General features: G+C 45.8%; 1 protein-coding gene across 1 annotated transcript in view; it reads left to right on the plus strand.

Moving 5' to 3' along the window:
• Window positions 1-3432: 3432 nt before the first annotated feature.
• The window catches only part of MOCOS (molybdenum cofactor sulfurase), a gene marked incomplete at its 3' end in the record, with an annotated part of 46696 nt that continues 30471 nt past the window's right edge, over window positions 3433-19657 (plus strand). The window contains exons 1-6 of the mRNA XM_084252384.1: window positions 3433-3689; window positions 7675-7764; window positions 11258-11324; window positions 12297-12938; window positions 18124-18200; window positions 18815-19014. Coding sequence (XP_084108510.1) covers window positions 3548-3689; window positions 7675-7764; window positions 11258-11324; window positions 12297-12938; window positions 18124-18200; window positions 18815-19014 — 1218 coding nt within the window. The 5' untranslated portion in view covers window positions 3433-3547. The remainder of the gene's footprint in view (window positions 3690-7674; window positions 7765-11257; window positions 11325-12296; window positions 12939-18123; window positions 18201-18814; window positions 19015-19657) is intronic.

Genomic DNA, 19657 nt, shown 5'->3' on the forward strand with positions numbered 1-19657 from the left:
ATATTGCTAATCATGTATCTGGTGAGGGGTTAATATCCACAAAGAACTACTATAACTCCACAATAAAAACCAAAAACCCTTTAAAAAGTGGGCAAAGGACTTGACATTTCTCCAAAAGAAACACACAAATGACCAATAAAGTACATTAAAAGGTGCTTAACATCTCTAATCACTAAGGAGATGAAAATCAAAATCACAGTGAAATGCATCTCATACCCAGTAGGATAGCTACTATCAAAAAAAAACAAAACAAAAAAACAGTAGGTGCTGGTAAGAATGGAGAAGTTGGAACACTTGTGTGCTGTTGGAATGTACAATGGCGTCATGGAAAACATTGACAGTTTCTCAAAAATAATTACCACAGGGTCCAGCAATCCCAATTCTGGTATGATATCTCAAAGAATTGAAAGCTGAGTCTCAAAGACATTTGTACACCCATGTTCTTAGCAACATTTTCCCCAGAGATCGAACCTCCAAGGATGAATGGGTAAACAAAATGTGATATATACATACAATGGAGTATTGTATGTCTACCAAGTCAGACTTAAAAAGAAAGGACATTCTGACACATGCTACAAGATGGATGAATCTGGAGGACTTTATGAAAACTGAAATAAGCTAGTCACAAGAAATATACACTTAAATGATTGTCTTCCATGAGATGCCTAGAAGCCAAACTCAATGGTTTTTGTCAGGGGCTTGGGTGCAGAAGAAAAGGAGGAATTATTATTTGATAGGCACAGAATTTGAGTTTTGTAGATTGGCTGCACAGCAATGAGAATGTACTTAACACTGTGAAGTATGCACTTGAAAATAGCAAAGGTGACAGATTTTATGTAATGTATATTTTACCGCAGTTAAAAACTAAATAATGCAGAGTTCTGTACTTGGCCATTCAGATTGTTCCCTAGGCAAGCCGTTCTAAGTAGCACCACTGTGGATTTTGGACTCGTTACTTGGCTCCACAGAACCTTAAGAAGAGGTGCTCCTTACAACCCTAGGGAAATGACCTAAGTCCTCCTTTGGAGTGCAGCCTGTGGATGCCAGCATCAGCATAACTTGGGCTAATAAACATTCTCAGGATGCCTCTCCCCCAAGTTAAATAATCAGCACATGTATTTTAATAGGCTTTCAGGTGATTTATGCAAATAAATGCCTTTAAAAAATGGACCTGAAGGAGATATTCACTGGGAAGATGGGTGTTAGTAGGAGGGCTGGAGAGCTCACACTGTTGTAGAAATTAATTCCTCTTTTAATCTAAGCAGAGGAAGAACAAGCAGTACTTCAGGAATGGTGAGATCAGGAAAGCTTTATTACTCATGCATGAGGTCCCAGACCTGGGTAGCCCCGCAAGATCTGAGCACCTGTTTAAAGACCAAGAGCTCCTTTTATACACATCTGTGTCCATATCTGTTACGTTGATAACATCGTTTTTCAGCAGGCACAACCATTTGTGGCAAAGTCCCGGACAAGGGGAGCAAGGCAAGGGGAGAAAGATGCAGGCATTCAGGGATGGCCTTGGAGAGACAGACCAGCTTGGCCAGCTGCCCAACCTTGTAGATAAGAGTGCTGAGGCCCTGGCCATGAATCTTGAAAGGAAAGGAGCTGTAAGTAAGCAAACTTGTTGATTATGCCTGCATTGGAGTGTTCATTGCACCTGGGCTTGAAGTTCTGCTGGAATCTTTATTATATTCATTTGCTCAATAATATATTTTTGCTTCAACACAGTACACTTGCTGGGAGGACCACCTATGCAGCCCCCAACTTAGAGAAGGGAAAGTGGAGACCCACCCTGTCTTGTACCAAAGAGGTTGTTGAATATATATCTGTGAGGCTCGGGACATTTACTCCCCAAGTGCTAGCTCATCCATTTCTGTGTATCCTTCAGCAAGTTATTCTTTCTCTGTCTCCACTTTTCCCACCTGTAAGGAGCTGCTTAATCGTTGAATCATGAGTACAGGTAAGAGTGTGCAGTTTCCAGTATGGTGCCTGGCACACAAAGAGGGCTCCATAATGCCAGCTCTCTTATTTGCAGGAAGGACTGCAGTGGAGAGGGGCCAGGATGGCATAAGTGTCCAAAGTTCCTGCTCTAAGTGTGGCCAGAAGGTGTGCAGAAGGGGGTTGGGGTGGGTGGTGATGCCAGTAAACAAATGCATGCTTTCATTTATCAACACACTCAGTCCTTCCAGAACCATACATTCTCTGGGATTCTGCAGTGAGGAAAAAGACTGGGGTGGTTTCCTGTGGAGGTCCTGAGGCATGGGGGTGACTTGGTGGGCTGCTATTGTAGCACTGCAGTTTGGGAACCTGTCACCTTGGGTCAGAGTTGCCACAAACCCCCCAACCTACTAGCCTGGGTCTTTTTCAAACTCAGTATTTGGGGGTGGTTCTGGAGGGGCAAGGTGTTCACGCCCACCTATGACTCCAACGCTGGTCCACCAGGAGGCACCCCTTGGATTGCTTTTTATACAGGCAGGGGTGGGGACACATCATCACATATCCCAAGGTGCCTGCGGGCCACTGCCGGCCTGACTACTTCGTAGGCAGTGTACTTGTGGCTTCGGCCTCATATCCACATGATGCCACCGTGGCATGCTTCCAGAGCCAGTGGTCCTGGATTCACACCCTGGATTCGCCTACTGGGACCGAATCTGAGTCCCGACACCTAGGTCCCCAACACTTGCTCTCTTCCGCAGGAGATTCCACCCCTGAAAGCGCCCCTGAGGTCTCTGTGCTGGGAACCCGGATCCCACTTCGCGCACTTGCTCTACAGCCCCCAACTCGGCCTCGCACTTTCCGCACGCGGGTTTGGCCTGTAGCACAAGCATGGCGCGGCGCCCCGGGGCGGCGGAACAGTGCAGCTCGACCCCCTGCACCCGGGATGCAGGCCCGAGGGCGCAGCAGAGGCGGCGCTCGCGTGCGGGTCGGCCGGGGCCAGCAGGTTCCGTGGGTGCTCAATCCCACAACCTGGTGGATCCACGTCTTTCCTTTTTCTTAGCTACCCTTTGCTTAGCTACATCCTCAGAGCGCCCAGCACACACCCACCCGGAGCCACAATCGGAGAAGTCTCGTTGCAAACGCCCGCACCGCCGGCGAGAGCCCCACGGGGGAGCGAGGCGCCCAGGGCGCGCTGCGGGGCTCCTGCCCGGGAGACTCGCTGGGGAGTGTCGGCAAGTGAGTTCTAGGCTGCGGGGCGGGAAAAAGCAACGTGTCGCTTCTGCACCTGCTTCGCCGCAGGACCCCAGATGATCGCGAAGCTCGTGTTCCAAGTGTCCGGCGTCCCGGAGACGACTCCGACGAGTCCTCCGCCCTCCCACGAGCTCTCCACCCCCGGCGGAACAAGGCTGGGAAAGAAGTGAAACTCCGTGAGTCAGAGCGCCCCGGGGCCCCGGCGAGCCCGGAGAGGCGCCGCCCCTCGGCCGCGGACCCGTTCCACTGGCCGGCGGGGAGGCGCGGCCCAGGCGCGGCGGGGCGGAGTCGCCAGGAGCTGGCCCGGTCTCTCCCCGGGTCCGGCCGGCCCGGACCGCGCGGCGGGCAGGCCTGGGTCATGGCTGGAGAGGCAGCGCCGCTGGGCGCCGAGCTCCTGACCTTCGCGCGGTTCCTGGACTCAAGCGCCGAGCGGCTCACCTATGGCTACGGCCAGCGCAGCCTGAGCGAGCTGCGGGCGCGCGAGTTCGGCCGCCTGGCAGGTGAGGCCGGCGGGGACACCTGCGCGGGGCGGGCGGGGCGGCCGTGGGGGGAACGCGGTTTCTGGAAGCCAAGTGGAAGGAGATTGTGGGCTAGGCGGGAGCGGCGTTACCGCATTGGGGGTGCATTTTGAATGGAAAGATCTGGAAGGATGTAGAAATGTGTCCTTTTTTTGTGGACGCAACGCCCTGAGGTCCCACCTGCAGCTCTAACGCTTCTCGCACTGTTGCTGCGCAGACATTCCAGAGGGGCAGGGCCACGGAATCTTTTGGCACTTGTTTCGCTTAGGATGCTTTTTGACTTCGTTTACCTCCAGACTCCTGATTGTGAAGGTCCTACTGGACCTTAAAGGTCCCTGCTAGAACCGGGGTTGCAAAATGTAGACACGTCCAGCGACCGTGACTGTTGGCTGCTTGCCGGGGATGCGAGCGGTGCGAGGGCCGCCCGCAGGGGGTTGGGACCTGGGCCCCGCGCAGCGGGGAGTTGGGGCAAGAGGCTGCGCAGCAGCCGGCCGCGGCCTCCGGAGGCTGAGCTCCAACCCATTCCCCTGGGATGGCTCACCAGCAGCTTTTACTTTCGATGCCTCATTTTCCTCGCTTTTGAAATCAGAAATATGGCTCTGATCTCTTCAGTTCGCTAGGGAGCTTGAAGTATTAGCAAGCCGTGCAAATTGAACTTAAGTACAGGACTAACTCGTAAAATGCACTTAGGTTCTGCAATCACCTCGCGCCTTTGAATCCTGTAAGGCGGAACAGACCGGTTAAATTGGAAGTCAAGATCTGCCTGGCCCTTTGGCGCTCACCAGCTCACTATACTGCCGGGTGGGAGGGTCCTGGCCACCCCCAACACACACTAGGCGACCACTATCCCCTTTTGGCAGGGACTTTGCCCGAGGCACTTCCTCCTGCCTGAGAATTGGTGCAGGCTGAGTAGGGGGGCAGTAGAGGTTCAGAGGGCAGGATTTGAGGCGTTTATATTGTGCTGAACAACTAGTGACTGCTCCCCTGCCTGTACCAGAATTGCAACCATGATCTACCTTTCTTTAATCAAGTGGTTGATACTAGTTCTTTGATACTAGTACTCATGTTTCACATGGTGACTATTTTTTCCTCTAGGGGCTTTGAGGGCTGTGTCCTCCTGTGTTTTCCTTCTGTACTTAAGTTGAGAAGTTCAGGAATGAGACAGGGAACCTTCTGGAGGCCTCTTTCCCTTCCATCCAAGTGGCCCATTCATCTGTTGGAGACAGTCTCTTCCCTCTGCTTCCACCTTAGAGCTCTCTTTCTGAAGGTTTTATTATGAAAATTTAGCTTGTTTTATTATGGAAAACTTACTGATTTTCTTATGGACATTTTACTCAGAAATGTCCCACAAACCGAAACAGACTCATGCAATGAACACCCACAGGTGCTGAGGCATTCTGCACCATCACCGTTCTTTTGAAACAAATCTCAGAGGATCCCAGAGCAAATCATTCAGTAGGTAATTGTTTGAGCACCACACCTCTTTAATCCTGTAATCCCCTCCATATCTGATCCCTCACACCTGTCATTGTTTGACCTCCCCCCTCATCACTACCCTGGGAAAGTAGCTGTGCTCTGGGCCCCTTCTTGTCCTTCCCCTCAGGGAACGGCGCCTTTCCCCTCAAAGCAAAATTTAGGCGGGATAGCTAGGAGCCCAGGCTAGACTCCAGAGCCCCTTTAACATCTGCTATGTCTGTAATAGTGTTGCGTGTTTCCCTTTGTACAGAGGAAAATGCGGACCTTTCCTTCAATGACACCCCACGTATACTAGGGTGGTCCCTATGTAGAGCCTAGGTGTGTAGTAGGCCCTACCCCCTAGGTTTGGGGAAGTGCACTCTGTGGTGTTCCCAAAATGACAAAATCACCCAGTGATGCATTTCCCAGAAATGACTCATGATGTCCGCATGTATTTGTCAATTTATTTGCAAGTTCCCAGCATTTCCTCTACCTTATAGCTGAAGCAGATTTTTGTGAACTAAACTCAGACCCACTCTTCACACTGCTGGGAGCCTTGGAACATACTTTTTAAATTTTTTTATTCTCAGAGGGCAGCCAAAATAACATAAGCTTCACTTCTTTTTTCTTCACCTCCTTCCTGCCCCCTCACATACATACAGACATAGTCTTTCTGCAGGTTTGAGAATTTGGCTAAATGTTAGCTCTGGGTATTTAACTTAATCTTTAAGTGGTGAAATATTTTCCTAAACCAGCTGGATTGGAATTTTCTTGTTCTGATGAAGGGAACATATTGAATATACAGGTGTGGTTCAGGGTGCTTTTGAAGATTTGGGGTGCCTATTGACGGCCACTCACTCTGAGTGGAGCTGAGAACTAAAGAGACCCTGATCTAGAAGCCCCCGGAATTTTCTTTCTTAAAAGTGTAATGTCTATTGGTTTTGGGCTTGTTTGCCTGCTTGTTACAACATCCAAACCTTGGGGAATGTGTGCTGTATGCCAGGCACTGAACTGGGCACTGCCATATACCAACTGATTTAAGCCTCATCCCATTTGCAGGTGAAGGAATCCACTGGTTAGTGGTGAGGCCAGATTCCACACAGGTTGACTAACTTGGATTCTGCATTGTAAACCACTATGCTGGCCAACCTCCTAAATCAGATCTCTGGGTGATCTAACATGACTTCCTTCTCCCCACCCCCACCCTGCCAAATTAGCTATAGCTGAAAGGCCAAAGTAACCTCCCAGATGGCTTTCGGGCCCTATGAAATACCATGGGCTCAGTGTGTTGTGTGCTCCTTCATCCCTCAGTTTCCACAGGTGCACGTGGGGTTCACTTGGGCATCTCCCCGGCATCTTTTGGTTTGATTTCTTGGTATTTCTGAATCTCCAGTAGAAGACAACATTATTGTAATAATAATTTATTCAGGGTATATTTACGTGCTACCAAATTCAAAAGGTGACAAAGGAAGGTTAAAAAATGGCCAAGGAGCTCTCCTCTTGCTCCAGTCACAGACAGCCTGTCTTACCCACAATCAACTGCTGTCATTCATATCTTGTGTGCCACTCCAGCAGCTGTGTATAGTTATGTGTGTGTACATGCTTTTGTTTTTACGCAATTGAGCCATAAGATTTCTTACTATCTGACATAGTTTATATTGGTTTATAGTCTTTGTCACTATCATGTGAGCTTCTATTTTGTCTGTTGTTGTGCTCCCAGTACTTGCAACAGTGCCTGGGGCATAGTAAGCGCTCAATAAATATTTATTTAATGCAAAACACTCAGTAAGCTAGGAGTAAAAGGAAACAATCAACTTGATAAAGGCCATCTACAAACCCCCTCACAGCTAACATTATATTTAATGGTGCAAGACTGAAAGCTTTACCCCTAAAATGGGGAACAAGACAAAAACATCCATTCATTCTAGTCAACATTGTCCTGGAGGTTCTAGCCAGGACAATTAGGCAAGAAAATGAACAAAAAGCATCCAGACTGGAGGGGAAGAAGTAACACTATCTTTACTTGCTAAAACACAGTCTTGTCCAAACAAAATCCTAAGGAAGTCGTACACAAAACTGTTAGAATTTAAAAACAAGTTCAACTAGGGCATAGGATATGAGATCAATATACAAACATCAATTCAATTTTATACACTAGAAATGAACATATGAAAATGAGATAAAGGAAACAATTTCTAAAGGATCAAAAAGAATAAAAAACATAGGAAGTTCTGTTTGCAAAACTAGTTGAGAGATTGCCAAGAAAGATGGTGAATCAGGAAGGTTCTCTTAGGGTTTTAAAGGTCATTAAATGTTTAAATGAAGTTCATCCATTGATCATGTCTACACTTGGACTAGCAAGCACAGATCTAGGGGCTGGGGAAATCAATGGCCTGGCATTAGGTCTCATGCATCAGATGGGCACTGTCAGGTTCATACAAACAGATCTAGATAAAATGAGTGGAATACCTATCGCTAAGTAACTGCAGCTCTGTGTTGTGTTTTCTTTTAGGAACCATCTACCTTGACCATGCAGGGGCCACCTTGTACCCCCAGAGCCAGCTCACCAGCTTCACAAATGATCTCATTGGAAATGTTTATGGTAAAGAAAAGCACATCATAACTGACTTTTCTTTATTGAACATTAACCAATTATTTCCAGTGGATGTACCTATGTTTAATAAACATTGAACTAATAGACTGGGACTGCGTTGAATAAGCCACATGGAATGGGGAGGGGCCAGGTAAACACCTAGAGGGGTCACTCTATGTAATACTTGTGCTGCCAGGAGGGGAGTATTTGGCTTAAGGACACACAGGTAGCTTCCAGAAGAAGGGGTCAGTGTCAGGTACAAAGGTGCTGTGTTTGGTGGTAGGTTGACCTTGTGAGTACAGAAGGTGGGACTGCAGGAGGAACATTCATTCATTCATTCATTCACATAAATGTCTGTGAAGCCACTCTGGTGTGGGGGGCACCCTGCTGTGATAGGAACAAAGTAGATACAGTCCCTGCCCTCATGGACTATGGTTTAGTCAAGACAAGACACTAATCGAGTGATAAACTACCACCCTTGTTAAGGGCTGTGAACAAAAGGGTTCTGGGCTCATGGGGTCTGTATCTACAGAGTATCAGGGAAATTTCCTTAGGTATGGGATATCCACCCCATGAGATGGGGCAGGAATTCACTTGGAAAAGAGGAGGAGAAGGGCATTCCAGAAAGAGGGAACATTATGTGCCAAGACCCTGTGGTGGTTTCAAGAACCAAGCCAGGAACAGAGAGGAAGGGAGTAGAGCACTGGGGCTATGAATGGAGAGTAAGGCAGGCACATTGCTGGCATTCTGTAGAGTTGGATCTTTATTCTAGACAGGTAGACAGTCTTTGACGGTATTAATCAGCAATACAATATAATCAGGAGATAACCTTGGAAAGGCAGTTTAAAATAATAGCAGCAATAGTGAATGCAGATAAGATTAATAGCAATAAATGACATCAGGAACTGTTCCAAATGCTTTATCTGTATTCTCTTTCAATGCTCAAGGCAAACTAAGACAAAGTTTCTGCATTTGACAAGCTAAGGTACAGGTTCTGTCAACATCCTGTTGTACAGGAAATGAAGTAGGGCCCCAGAGAATAAAGGTAACTAACCCGGGGCCATGCAGTCAGGAAGTATTGGAGCTGGCAGACCCTGGAGCTGAATGTCCAGGCAGTTGGGCTCCAAGCACTGGTCCTGAGCTCTAAGCAGTCTGCCTCTATTCATGAGGATCTCAACGGTCCTGTAATGCCACACTAAGGCTTTGGGCAGCAAGTAGATATTTAAATCTGGGGAACTGTCTCTGGGGAAGATAACAGAGAGGACATTTATCTTGATTTTAATCTATGATTTGCAAAGAGACCTGCAATTCTCCTTCTCTAGCCTTTGCAAGAGTCCTAACCATGTATGGTTAGGACTGGCCTGAGAGATAATTGGAGACTGCAGGTGGCAATGGGTAGGTAGCCAGTCCCACAGGTTGCTAGCTGTTGTGGCAAAAGAACATTGATAGGTTTAATGAACAGGCACCAGTGTGGTTTAAAGAAAAAAAAAATTCTTAAAACAAAGAAGGCCAAGACCACGCAAATGTGCATATTTGGTTCTACCCCTGAAAATGCTAGCACCCAGCCCTACCTGGTCAGGCCCCTCGAGAGGTCTGTTTTCATTTATGGGGCCTAAATTTTGAGGGAGATGGTACTCTGGTACTGGGGGGCCAGGAGGGAAGAACAACAGTTGACAAAGGAAGAGCCTTTGGCCTAGAGAGTGGGTAGCTAAGGGAATGGGTGGCCCCTGTCACATATTTGGTGGAGGACAGAAATGTGTTTCTGCAGTAACTGTGACAGTAGCAAAGGCATGAACACAGTCTAGTCACAGCTCTCATGGTCAGGGAAGAGTCAGCCTCTTGAGGTTGTGTACCTGATTCCCTGGAGTTCAACAGAACACACCTGGCTACCTGTCAGGCATCTTGTACAGAAGGGTCTTGTATTAGCTTGGCTGCCTCTGGGCAATTTTCATTTGCAGAAAGCTCTTCCCAGATCTCATCTTGTTTTACTGAAGAGCAAAGGGTTTCTTTAGTTTGCTTATTTAAAAGCTTTAGGGCCTCCCCTGGTGGCGCAGTGGTTGAGCGCTGGGCTGTGAAGCTGCCCACAGCCTCTGCAGCGCCGTTAGATCCCCGGCTGCCAGCGAGGGTCCCACATGGCGCGCAGACCTCTCCTGCCGCCCGCTGCTCCCCTCAGCAGCGTACTTCGGTCCTTCTGCCTGCTCTGCTCCCCGCTCAGGCTCTGGTGAATTCTCTCACCCTCCCGCGCTTCTGACTGTACCCAGTGCTTGTATAAATAAATAAATAAATCTAAAAATAAATAAATAAATAAAAGCTTTATTGATTGATATTTTACATACCATAAAATTTATGTAGAATTCATTAATTTTTACTTACTTTACTGAGTGGTGCAGCCACTGCTATAAATCTGTTAGAACATTTTTTTAAGATTTATGCATGCCAGAGCTGGGGTACAGGCCAGAGAGGCAGGGGGTGAGAGGACTCACCAGAGACAGGGTGGGGAACAGAACAGGCAGATTGACTGAAATACACTGCTGAGGGGAACAGTGGGCAAGACAGGAGAGGTCTACTGCGCTATGTGGGTTGCTCCCTGGGCGGCCGGGAATCAAACTTGTATTGCAGAGGCTGTGGATAGCTTCATAGTGCGGTGCTTAACCCCTTGCGCCACCAGGGAGGCCCTGTTAGAACATTTTTATTCCCAGTAAGATTTCTGATTCCCAGTTATAATCAATGCCTGTTGCTCCAGCAGCCCCAGGCAAACATGGATTTACTGTTTTCTCTATCTCTATACAATTGCCTCTGCTGGACATTTCATATAAGTGGAATCATATGCGACCTTTTGTGTCCAGCATCTTTATTTAGCATGGTTTTGAGTTTCGTTTATGACATAGTCAGTGGTTTCTTTCTTTTTATTGAGGGACAATTTTCCATTGTAAGCATGTACCACATCTTGTCTATCTGTTCAAGAGCTGATGGATATTTATATTGTTCCCAGAATTTGGCTTTACAAACAAAAATGTTACCAACATTCACAAGCATGAATCCTTGTGTGTATATAAGTTTTCATGTCTTTTGAATATATATCCAAGAGTGGTGTTGCTGAGTCATATGGTAGTTTTATACTTAACTTAAAAAAATTTTTTTTAAAGGTCTATTCATGCATGCAGGAACTGAGTGTACAGGCCAGATGTATGGGGGGTGAGAAGATTCACTAGAGACAGAGTGGGGAACAGAACAGGCAGACTGACTGAAGTACACTGCTGAGGGGACCAGAGGGCAAGTCAGGAGAGGTCTGCTGTGCCATGTGGGTTGCTCCCTGGTCGGCCGGGGATCGAACTTGTGCTGCAGTAGTGCAGACAGCTTCATAGGTTGTGTCTTAACCCCCTGAGTCACCAGGGAGGCCCCCTTTATACTTAACTTTTTGAAGAATGAAGAGAGGGTTCTGGAGGAAAGAGGAAGACACTATCAATAGTTACTCAACAGCTCTATCTTTGTAACCTGGCAGGTAATCCTCACAGCCAGAACATAAGCAGCAAGCTCACCCACGACACTGTGGAGCAGGTGCGCTACAGGTGAGTGGCAGGAGCAGGTCTCATGGGCACTGCTAGGTGGGTGGACTTCCTCCTACAACTGCCTGCATCCCATGGACATTTTGAACTGGTTCCTGGAAGATCACATTCAGCTAAATGGCCACACATTCACAGTGACAAACATCAGGGGTGGCAGATAGGGTGGCGAGAGTGTGTAGGTGCAGAGCAGGATATCATGGATAGGATAGGTGTGCACAACCTACTGTGACTCAGGACTTGTGCCAGAGCTCCTGGGGCCAGAGTGACAAGACCAACCAGCTTCCTAAGTCTTGTTTTCAGAAGGAAGGAAAGCAGTTCTTCTAGTTTTTTTTCCTATGTTTCACTGGGCCTCTTGTGTTATTCATGTCCCTCCTTTTACTGATATTTGCATGTTAATAGCTCTTTATATTTTTTCACATGTAATAATTCATTTTTGGGAAATAATTTGTAATACCTGAAGTTACTTAAGTTGATGCAATTTCAAATTATTTCCAATTTGGAAGTGCTACTGTTTTGCTGTAGGATGCCAATACGTAAAGTCAAGTGAAACAAGCTGATCACAGCATCTGTTATGACAGAGCCAGAGAGCAGACCGAGGAAAGGCATTTGCAACTAAAGTTAGGGTAGGTGGAGTTTTATCTTCCCCAGATGGTGATAGGGACTTGGGAGACAAGGTTATTTTCTTCTGCCCCTGCCCTAACTTCATCATTGTGGTAAAGTCTATCTGGACTCCCCAAAGTCTTTGTCCCCATCTCCTTCTACAAGATATTTGGCTTCCCCACTGGCCTGGGTGCTGTGCTGGTGAATAATCAGACAGCTTCTCTGCTGAGGAAATCTTACTTTGGAGGAGGCACGGCCGCTGCATACCTAACTACAAGGCTAGACAGATGTCATATTTGGTGGAAATACAAATGCTTCCAAACATGTAGCACTGGACTGAGTCCAAAGAGTCGCCATGATCTGTGCTTCTTCCAGGATCCTGGCGCACTTCCACACCACCCCAGAGGACTACAGTGTGATCTTCACATCCGGGACCACGGCTGCTCTCAAGCTGGTGGCAGAGGCCTTCCCATGGGCGCCCCATGGCCCAGAGAGCAGTGGGAGTCAGTTCTGTTACCTCACCGACAGCCACACCTCTGTGGTGGGCATGAGGGAGGTCACCAGAGCCATGGGTGTCACGTCCATACCCCTCAGCCCAGAGGACATGTGGTGGGCAGAGAAAAGGGGTGTGGCCACCAGGGACCCTGACTGCCAGGTTCCACATCTCTTCTGTTACCCAGCTCAGAGTAACTTTTCTGGAACCAGATACCCCCTGTCCTGGATACGAGAGGTCAAGTCAGGGCAGATGTGCCCTGCGAATGTGCCTGGGAAGTGGTTCGTGCTGCTGGATGCAGCCTCCTATGTGAGCACTTCGCCCTTGGACCTGTCGGCTCACCAGGCCGACTTTGTCCCCATCTCCTTCTACAAGATATTTGGCTTCCCCACTGGCCTGGGGGCACTGCTGGTGAATAATCAGACAGCTTCTCTGCTGAGGAAATCTTACTTTGGAGGAGGCACGGCTGCTGCATACCTCGCAGGAGAAGACTTCTATATCCCAAGGCAGTCGGTGACTGAAAGGTAACCTCGGGATGGGAGCAGCTGGCATGTACCACCTGTAGGATTGTGCAAGGGGCCAGGGCTGGGCTCCCGGGTCGGGGAGAAGGCTATTGTTGGCAGGGATGGAGGCTGGCGGCAGGACTGAGATCTGAAGGCAGAGGTCGGCTGAGGTGTGCCAGGCATGGTTCAGTGAACTCTGATCACTTCTCCACAGCCGTGGCAGGACAAGGGCCTGCAGATAAGGGCTGTAATAAGGGGAGGTAAAAGGCCTTGAAGGGAGTAAAGTGGGCAGGCCACTGGGCCCACAGCACTGAGAAATAGCAGGAATTAAAGTGGTGATTTTTAAAGATGGTGCTATTTGGAACAAGTTTGCACACATGTTGATAGCGCAGCTGGTTTTTCAGCTTGGAACCTCGTTAGCAAGGACCAATTAAATCAGAGACCCCCAGACTTGTGGGACATTCTTAATAGCAGGCTCCGTGAATTACATAGCAAGTTTGAGGGTAGGCAGCTATTTGCCCTAAAAGAACTTAGGCTTCTGCTTGAGTGTGTTGGGGGTGTGTGTCTTCCTCAGGTTGCAGGGACAGGTAGTGTAGGTCATGCCCAGAAATCTGAGGGATGGCTATGTGTGAGGGTAAAAATGGCAGCTGACCTAGGAGCTTGTCACCCTGCTGGTGCCTGAGAAGGCCTAGGGATCTGGATCCTTCACAGACCCAGGTGTAGACTCAAGGGTCCTATAGATGGGGCCATGACCTTGATGGTAGAGTCAAGGCCCCAGAGTATAGACCTAGAGTGGGACTCCTGGGGATGAACCTTAGCAGACAGGCCATGGAAATGGGCACATGTGAATTGATCTCTGCACCTTATTTTTTTCTTCATAAGTGAGTTTCTAAAAGGATACCATTCTTTAGAGCTAATATAGGTGAAGCACCAAGATGGAGGTGGCATCAATGTGTGTTATAGGCTACTTGAAGTCTCTTTTATTTAGAACTTCTCCGCAGATGGGTTTTCTATAACAGAAATGCTAATGTAAAGCGTTTTGAATCCAGGTGTCATAATACAGCATTTAATATGATCAAGAACAGAATGACAGGGCACAACATCATATAAATTAAAAAGAAAAAAAAAGATAACTCAAGCTTTATTTAGCTAATAGGACCACCTGAAGTCTGAGAGAAGGGGTGCAGCTCAATACAGGCAAGATGTGGTTGGACAGCTGAGCAGGAGCATACTTCTTTTTCTCTCTTTTTAAAATATTGAACAACAGTACTTTTTAACTTTTTTTGAGGTAACACTGATTTACAGCACTGCGTATGTTTCAGAGGTATAGGGTCACACTCCTCAGATGTATGTTACCACACCACACCCACCACCAAGGCACCCACCCATAGTCCTCCCCATAGTCCTTTCGGGCCCCTTACTTTTTGCTGCCCAACCGCACCCCCCTCCCCCTCAGACACACACTCCACGTTTTTCTAATCCACTCATCTTTCTTTGGTCACCTGGGCTGTTTCCATAAATTGGTTATTATAAATAGTGCTGCAATGAACATAGGAGTGCATATATCCCTTCTAATTAGTGTTTTTGCATTCTTTGGGTGGATACCTACAAGTTGAATTGCTGGATTGTATGGTAGATTCATTTTTTTACTATTTTTTTAAAGATTTATTTATTTATGCATATAAGAACTTGGGTACAGGCCAGAGGTGTGGGGTGTGAGCGGATTCACCAGAGACAGAGTAGGGAACAGAACAGGAGGAATGTCTGAAATACACTGCTGAGGGGATCAGCAGGCAAGGCAGGAGAGGTCTGCTGCATCAGGCGGGTTGCTCCCTGGCCAGGGATCAAACTCGTGCTGCAATGGCTATGGACAGCGTCATAGGTTGCGTCTCAACCCCTGTGCCACCAGGGAGGCCCTGGTAGATTTATTTATTTATTTTTTATTTAAATTTTACTTTTATATTCCCCATACAATTACAACCCCTTTATTTTGACCCCAATCCCTCCTTTCCCCACCCCCTAGCCCCCCTATAGAGTGTCTCTAGTTCATAGTTGTTTGTTGATTTTGATATTTTCTTTCTTATAGTTATTCTCTTTCCTGGTCCCTTATTTAAGTTTTCTAGATTCCTGCTGTGAGTGAGACTATCTGGTAGATTTATTTTTAGTAGTTTGAGAAGCCTCCATAATTTCCATAGCGGCTGGACCAGTATGCATTCCCATGTACACTCCTTTTGCTCCACATCCTCACCAGCACTTGTTATCTTTTTATATGGGCCATTGTGACAGGTGTGAGACCATAGCTCATTGTGTTTTGATTTGCATTTCCCTGATGATAAGTGATGATGAACATTTTTTCATGTGTCTGTTAGTCATTTGTCTTTCTTCTTTGGAGTATCTCTTTGGCTCTTCTGTCCATTTTTTGATTGGGTTATTCATTTTATTTTTATTGAGTTCTTTGTCAATCTTGGCTATCAGCCCCTTGTCAGATGTATGATATGCAAACATTTTCTCCCATTTAATAGGGTGTATTTTTATTTTAATGTTCATTTCTTTTGCTGTGCAGAAGCTTTTTAGTTCGATGTTGTTCCATTTGTTTATATTCTCTTTTGTTTCTCTTTCTTTTGGAGACAAACCCACAAAGACATCACTGAAGCCAATGTTGTGGAGTGTTTCGCTTACATTTTCTTCTATATGTATTTTATGGTTTCCAAGTCTCTAATCCATTTTGAGTTAATTTTGGTATATGGTGTGAGATAGTGGTCTAGTTTCATTCTTTTTTTTTAATCTTTTTTTTTAAAATTTATTTATTATTTACTTATTTATACAAGCACTGGGTACAGTCAGAAGCGCGGGAGGGTGAGAGAATTCATCAGAGCCAGAGCAGGGAGCAGAGCAGGCAGAAGGACCAAAGTACACTGCTGAGGGAGCAGCAGGCAGCAGGAGAGGTCTGCGCACCATGTGGGACCCTCCTCTGGTGGCCGGGGAGCAGCTGGGGATCAAACCAGCGCTGCAGAGGCTGCTGGCAGCTTTGCAACCCCGCGTTCAACCGCTGCGCCACCGGGGAGGCCCTAGTTTCATTCTTTTGCATGTGGCTGTCTAATTTTCCCAACACTATTTTTTTTGAGACAGTAATTTATTTTATATATTTTTACATCATTTTTCATTTTTGCACAATGTATGCATTTTCATCTTTGTTATAGTCCCCATACAATTCCCACCCCCCTTATTTTGACCATAATCTCGCCAACACTATTTATTAAACAGTCTTTCCTCTCTCCAATGTATATTCTTGGTTTCTTTGTTGTAGGTTAACTTTCCATATAATTGTGAGTTTATTTTGGCTCTAAATTCTATTCCATTGGTGGTGTGTCTATTTTTATTCTTGTACCATACTGTTTTGATCACTATAGCTTTGTAATATAATTTGAAGTCTTGATGTATGATTCTGCTGTTCCTTTTTGTCTGGATTGCTGTGGCTATTAGGGCCTTTTGTGGTTCCATATGAATTTCAGTAACGTTTGCTCTATTTTTTTGAAGAATGCCATTGAAACTTGATAAGGATTGCATTATATCTCTATATTGCTTTGGGTAAAATGACCTTTTTAATAATATAAATTCTTCCATTCCATGGACAGGGAATACATGTCTATTTCTTTGTGACTTCTATTTCTTTGAACAATGTCTTACAGTTTTCATTGTACAGGTCCTTCACCTCCTTCTTAAGTTTACTCATAGGTATTTAATTCTTTTTGATGTGATTGTAAAAGGGATTTTCTTCAGTCCTCTTTCTTTGGTTTCAGGTGGGTGCTTTACAGCAGGTGCTGCACTAAGATTCCCAGAATGCAGATTGTATTTGCTTCAAAGTCTAATTTTCCTTTTGTCAACTTAGGACTAGATCTTAAGAGATTTAATACTAACCCAAATGTTTATTGACTATGCTCTTGGACCTTATTTTTTAATCTTTTCTATTTTGTAACCCAAATAAGATACATTCTTGATGGAAACCACAAGACCTCCCTTTCCCAAGGAATCTATTACTTATTGACTAATAAATGTCTATTATTATTGATCAGTTAATAACAAGTCATCATTGGCTAATACTGTTTAATTTATTAAAGATGAAAATTATTTGTTAATTCATCAGTGATTAATCAACTAATAATTGATTATCTTTAATTCTATGTCTATTAATTGCCATTAGTAATACTGTAGTAACAGTATCTTGAACAAATCTTATCCCTAGAGTATTAAAATACAAAGAGAAATATTTCTATTATAAGCTTTAACCTGGATAAGGCTGTTTATCACCATTCTTGTGCTTCGGAAGCATCTTAGATGCTTCTGAAACTTCTTCACTATCTCCCCTCTTCCCCCTTACCCTTCCAGCAGCCAGGGAGGTCTTGTCAAAGCCTGAGTCCATCCTGTCCATCCTCTGCTCAGAGCCCTGGAGGCCCTTTTCTCATCCAGTGCTGCGTTCTCTGACTTGATCTACCAGTTCTGAAACCTGGGCACTTTCCTTTGAGTACTTGACGCATAGGCTTTGGAAGCACCTGAGGAGCGCCTAATGCCCAAGTCCTGACAGCTTTGAAAGTAAAAGTGTAAGACAAATCAGTCATTCATTGCTTTTACCTTTGCCCTGGCAGGTGTGGCGGTACATACGGACTTGGTCAGGTTGAAGCATGACTTGGGGGAGAGAGAGGAATGGCTGCAAGCAACCGCGGGGCTACAGAACACCCCACGGCGGGTCTGTGCTACTGCCCGCGAGGCCAGACCCACGCAAGACCCCAGGCGGCCGCGCACCTGCCTTAGACTGGTTAAGAGCCTCACAGCAGCGTCCATTGATCACACTGATTGGTTGCCATGAGGGTAGTGCCCTCTTGCGGTCGAGGACAGCATTTCAAGAGCCCGCAGCACTTTGAGGTTTTATCAAGTCTGCGGTCTTCCTAGAGGCAAGGCAGGATTTCTCAAGGTGGTCAAGACAGTTAGGATCTTTTATCATCTCTGCGGCCCATTCTGAGAAAACTGCTGAGCGATCAGAGCCAGATGCAGGCCTGTATGTGTAGAACTCTTTGTCTTGAAAGGGAGCACAATAGGGGATGGTATTGATAGATTATGGCTAAGTCTAGGTTCAAAACCTGGTTACATACTCAAAACACACATGGAGGTACTGGCCATACCTTGACCTTGTTCCTTCCTGTGGTTGCAGGTTCGAAGATGGCACCATCTCCTTCCTTGATGTGATAGCACTTAAACATGGATTTGATGCCCTTCAGCATCTCACAGGTCAGTGGACATTTCTATACATCTGTATTTTTCTTTAACCATCAAAAGGTCTAAAGTACTTGAATGTTTAAGTAACATTATTTAAAAAAAAGAGGATGGCAAGAATTCCTATGGGAAGATTCCACAGAGACCACAATGGCAAACTGTTGTTCAATACCAAGGACTTAATGTCTAGTCTGTGTGCATTTGCAATATAATATTTACCTGTATTTAAAATCATTACTATAGGGAGCCTCCCCCGGCGCAAGGGGATGGGATGCAACCCATGAAGCTATCGGTAGCCACTGCAGCACCAGTTCGATCCCTGGCCAGGGAGCAACCCACATGGTGCAGCAGACCTCTCCTGACTCGCCTGTTGCTCCCCTCAGCAGTATATTACAGTCAGTCAGCCTATTCTGTTCCCCACTCTGTCTCTGGTGAATCCTCTCACCCCTGCACCTCTGGCCTGTACTCCAGCTCTTGTATGAATAAATAAACAAATCTTTAAAAAAAATAAAATCATTACTATAAAGTTCAGGATTAGCAATTATCATGATCTTGTTTTCTTAAAAACAAGTGAGTGAATTTTACGTGAAGTTCATGACTCTCATTGATGTTTCATAATTGTTTTTGAGGTGGAATGGAGCATATAAGGCAGCACACCTTTACCTTGACGAAGTATACCTACACCGCCCTGTCTGCTCTCCGGTACCCCAATGGAGCCCCTGTTGTGCGAATTTACAGTGATTCAGAGTTCAGCAGCCCGGAGGTTCAGGGTCCAATCATCAATTTTAATGTGCTTGATGACAATGGGACCATCATTGGCTACTCCCAGGTGGGTTTTCTTTTCACCTTGCTGACCTGTCCACAACAGAATCTCTCCTCTGTAACTCTGCAGCCTTCCTGAGTCCTGAAGTTTGCAATGAAAGCCTCTGGTGTCCTTGCAGGACTATGAGAAAGCCCCTACTCCATGGGCGCTACTGCTGGCCCTAGGGAAGGCACTCATTGCTCTTATTCACACCCAGTTCTTTTTTTTTTTTTTTTTCTATATAAAATTTTATTTTTTTAATTTTATTTTTAAATTTCCCCATACAATTGCAACCCCCTTATTTTGACCCAAACACCTCCTTTCCCCACCCCCCCACACCCCATAGAGTGTCTCTGGTTCATAGTTGTTTGTTGATTTTAATTTTTTCTTTCTTTTTTTTTTTTTTTTTTTTTTTTTTGTTGTTGTTTTTTTTTTTTTTTGTAATTGCTCCTCTTTATTTTTGATAATATTTTTTTTTATTTTTTTTATAAATTTTATTGTTATATTCCCCATACAATTGCAGCCCCCCATTCTGACCCCAATCCTTCCCCTCCCGCCCCCGCCCCCCTAAAAGTGTCTCTGGTTCATAGTTTTTTGTTGATTTTGATTTTCACTTTCTTATAGTTATTCATTTTCCTGGTCCCTTATTTAAGTTTTCTAGATTCCTGCT

The sequence above is a fragment of the Talpa europaea genome, assembly GCF_964194135.1.
Source record: "Talpa europaea genome assembly, chromosome: 13".
In the NCBI taxonomy this organism is placed as follows: domain Eukaryota; kingdom Metazoa; phylum Chordata; class Mammalia; order Eulipotyphla; family Talpidae; genus Talpa; species Talpa europaea.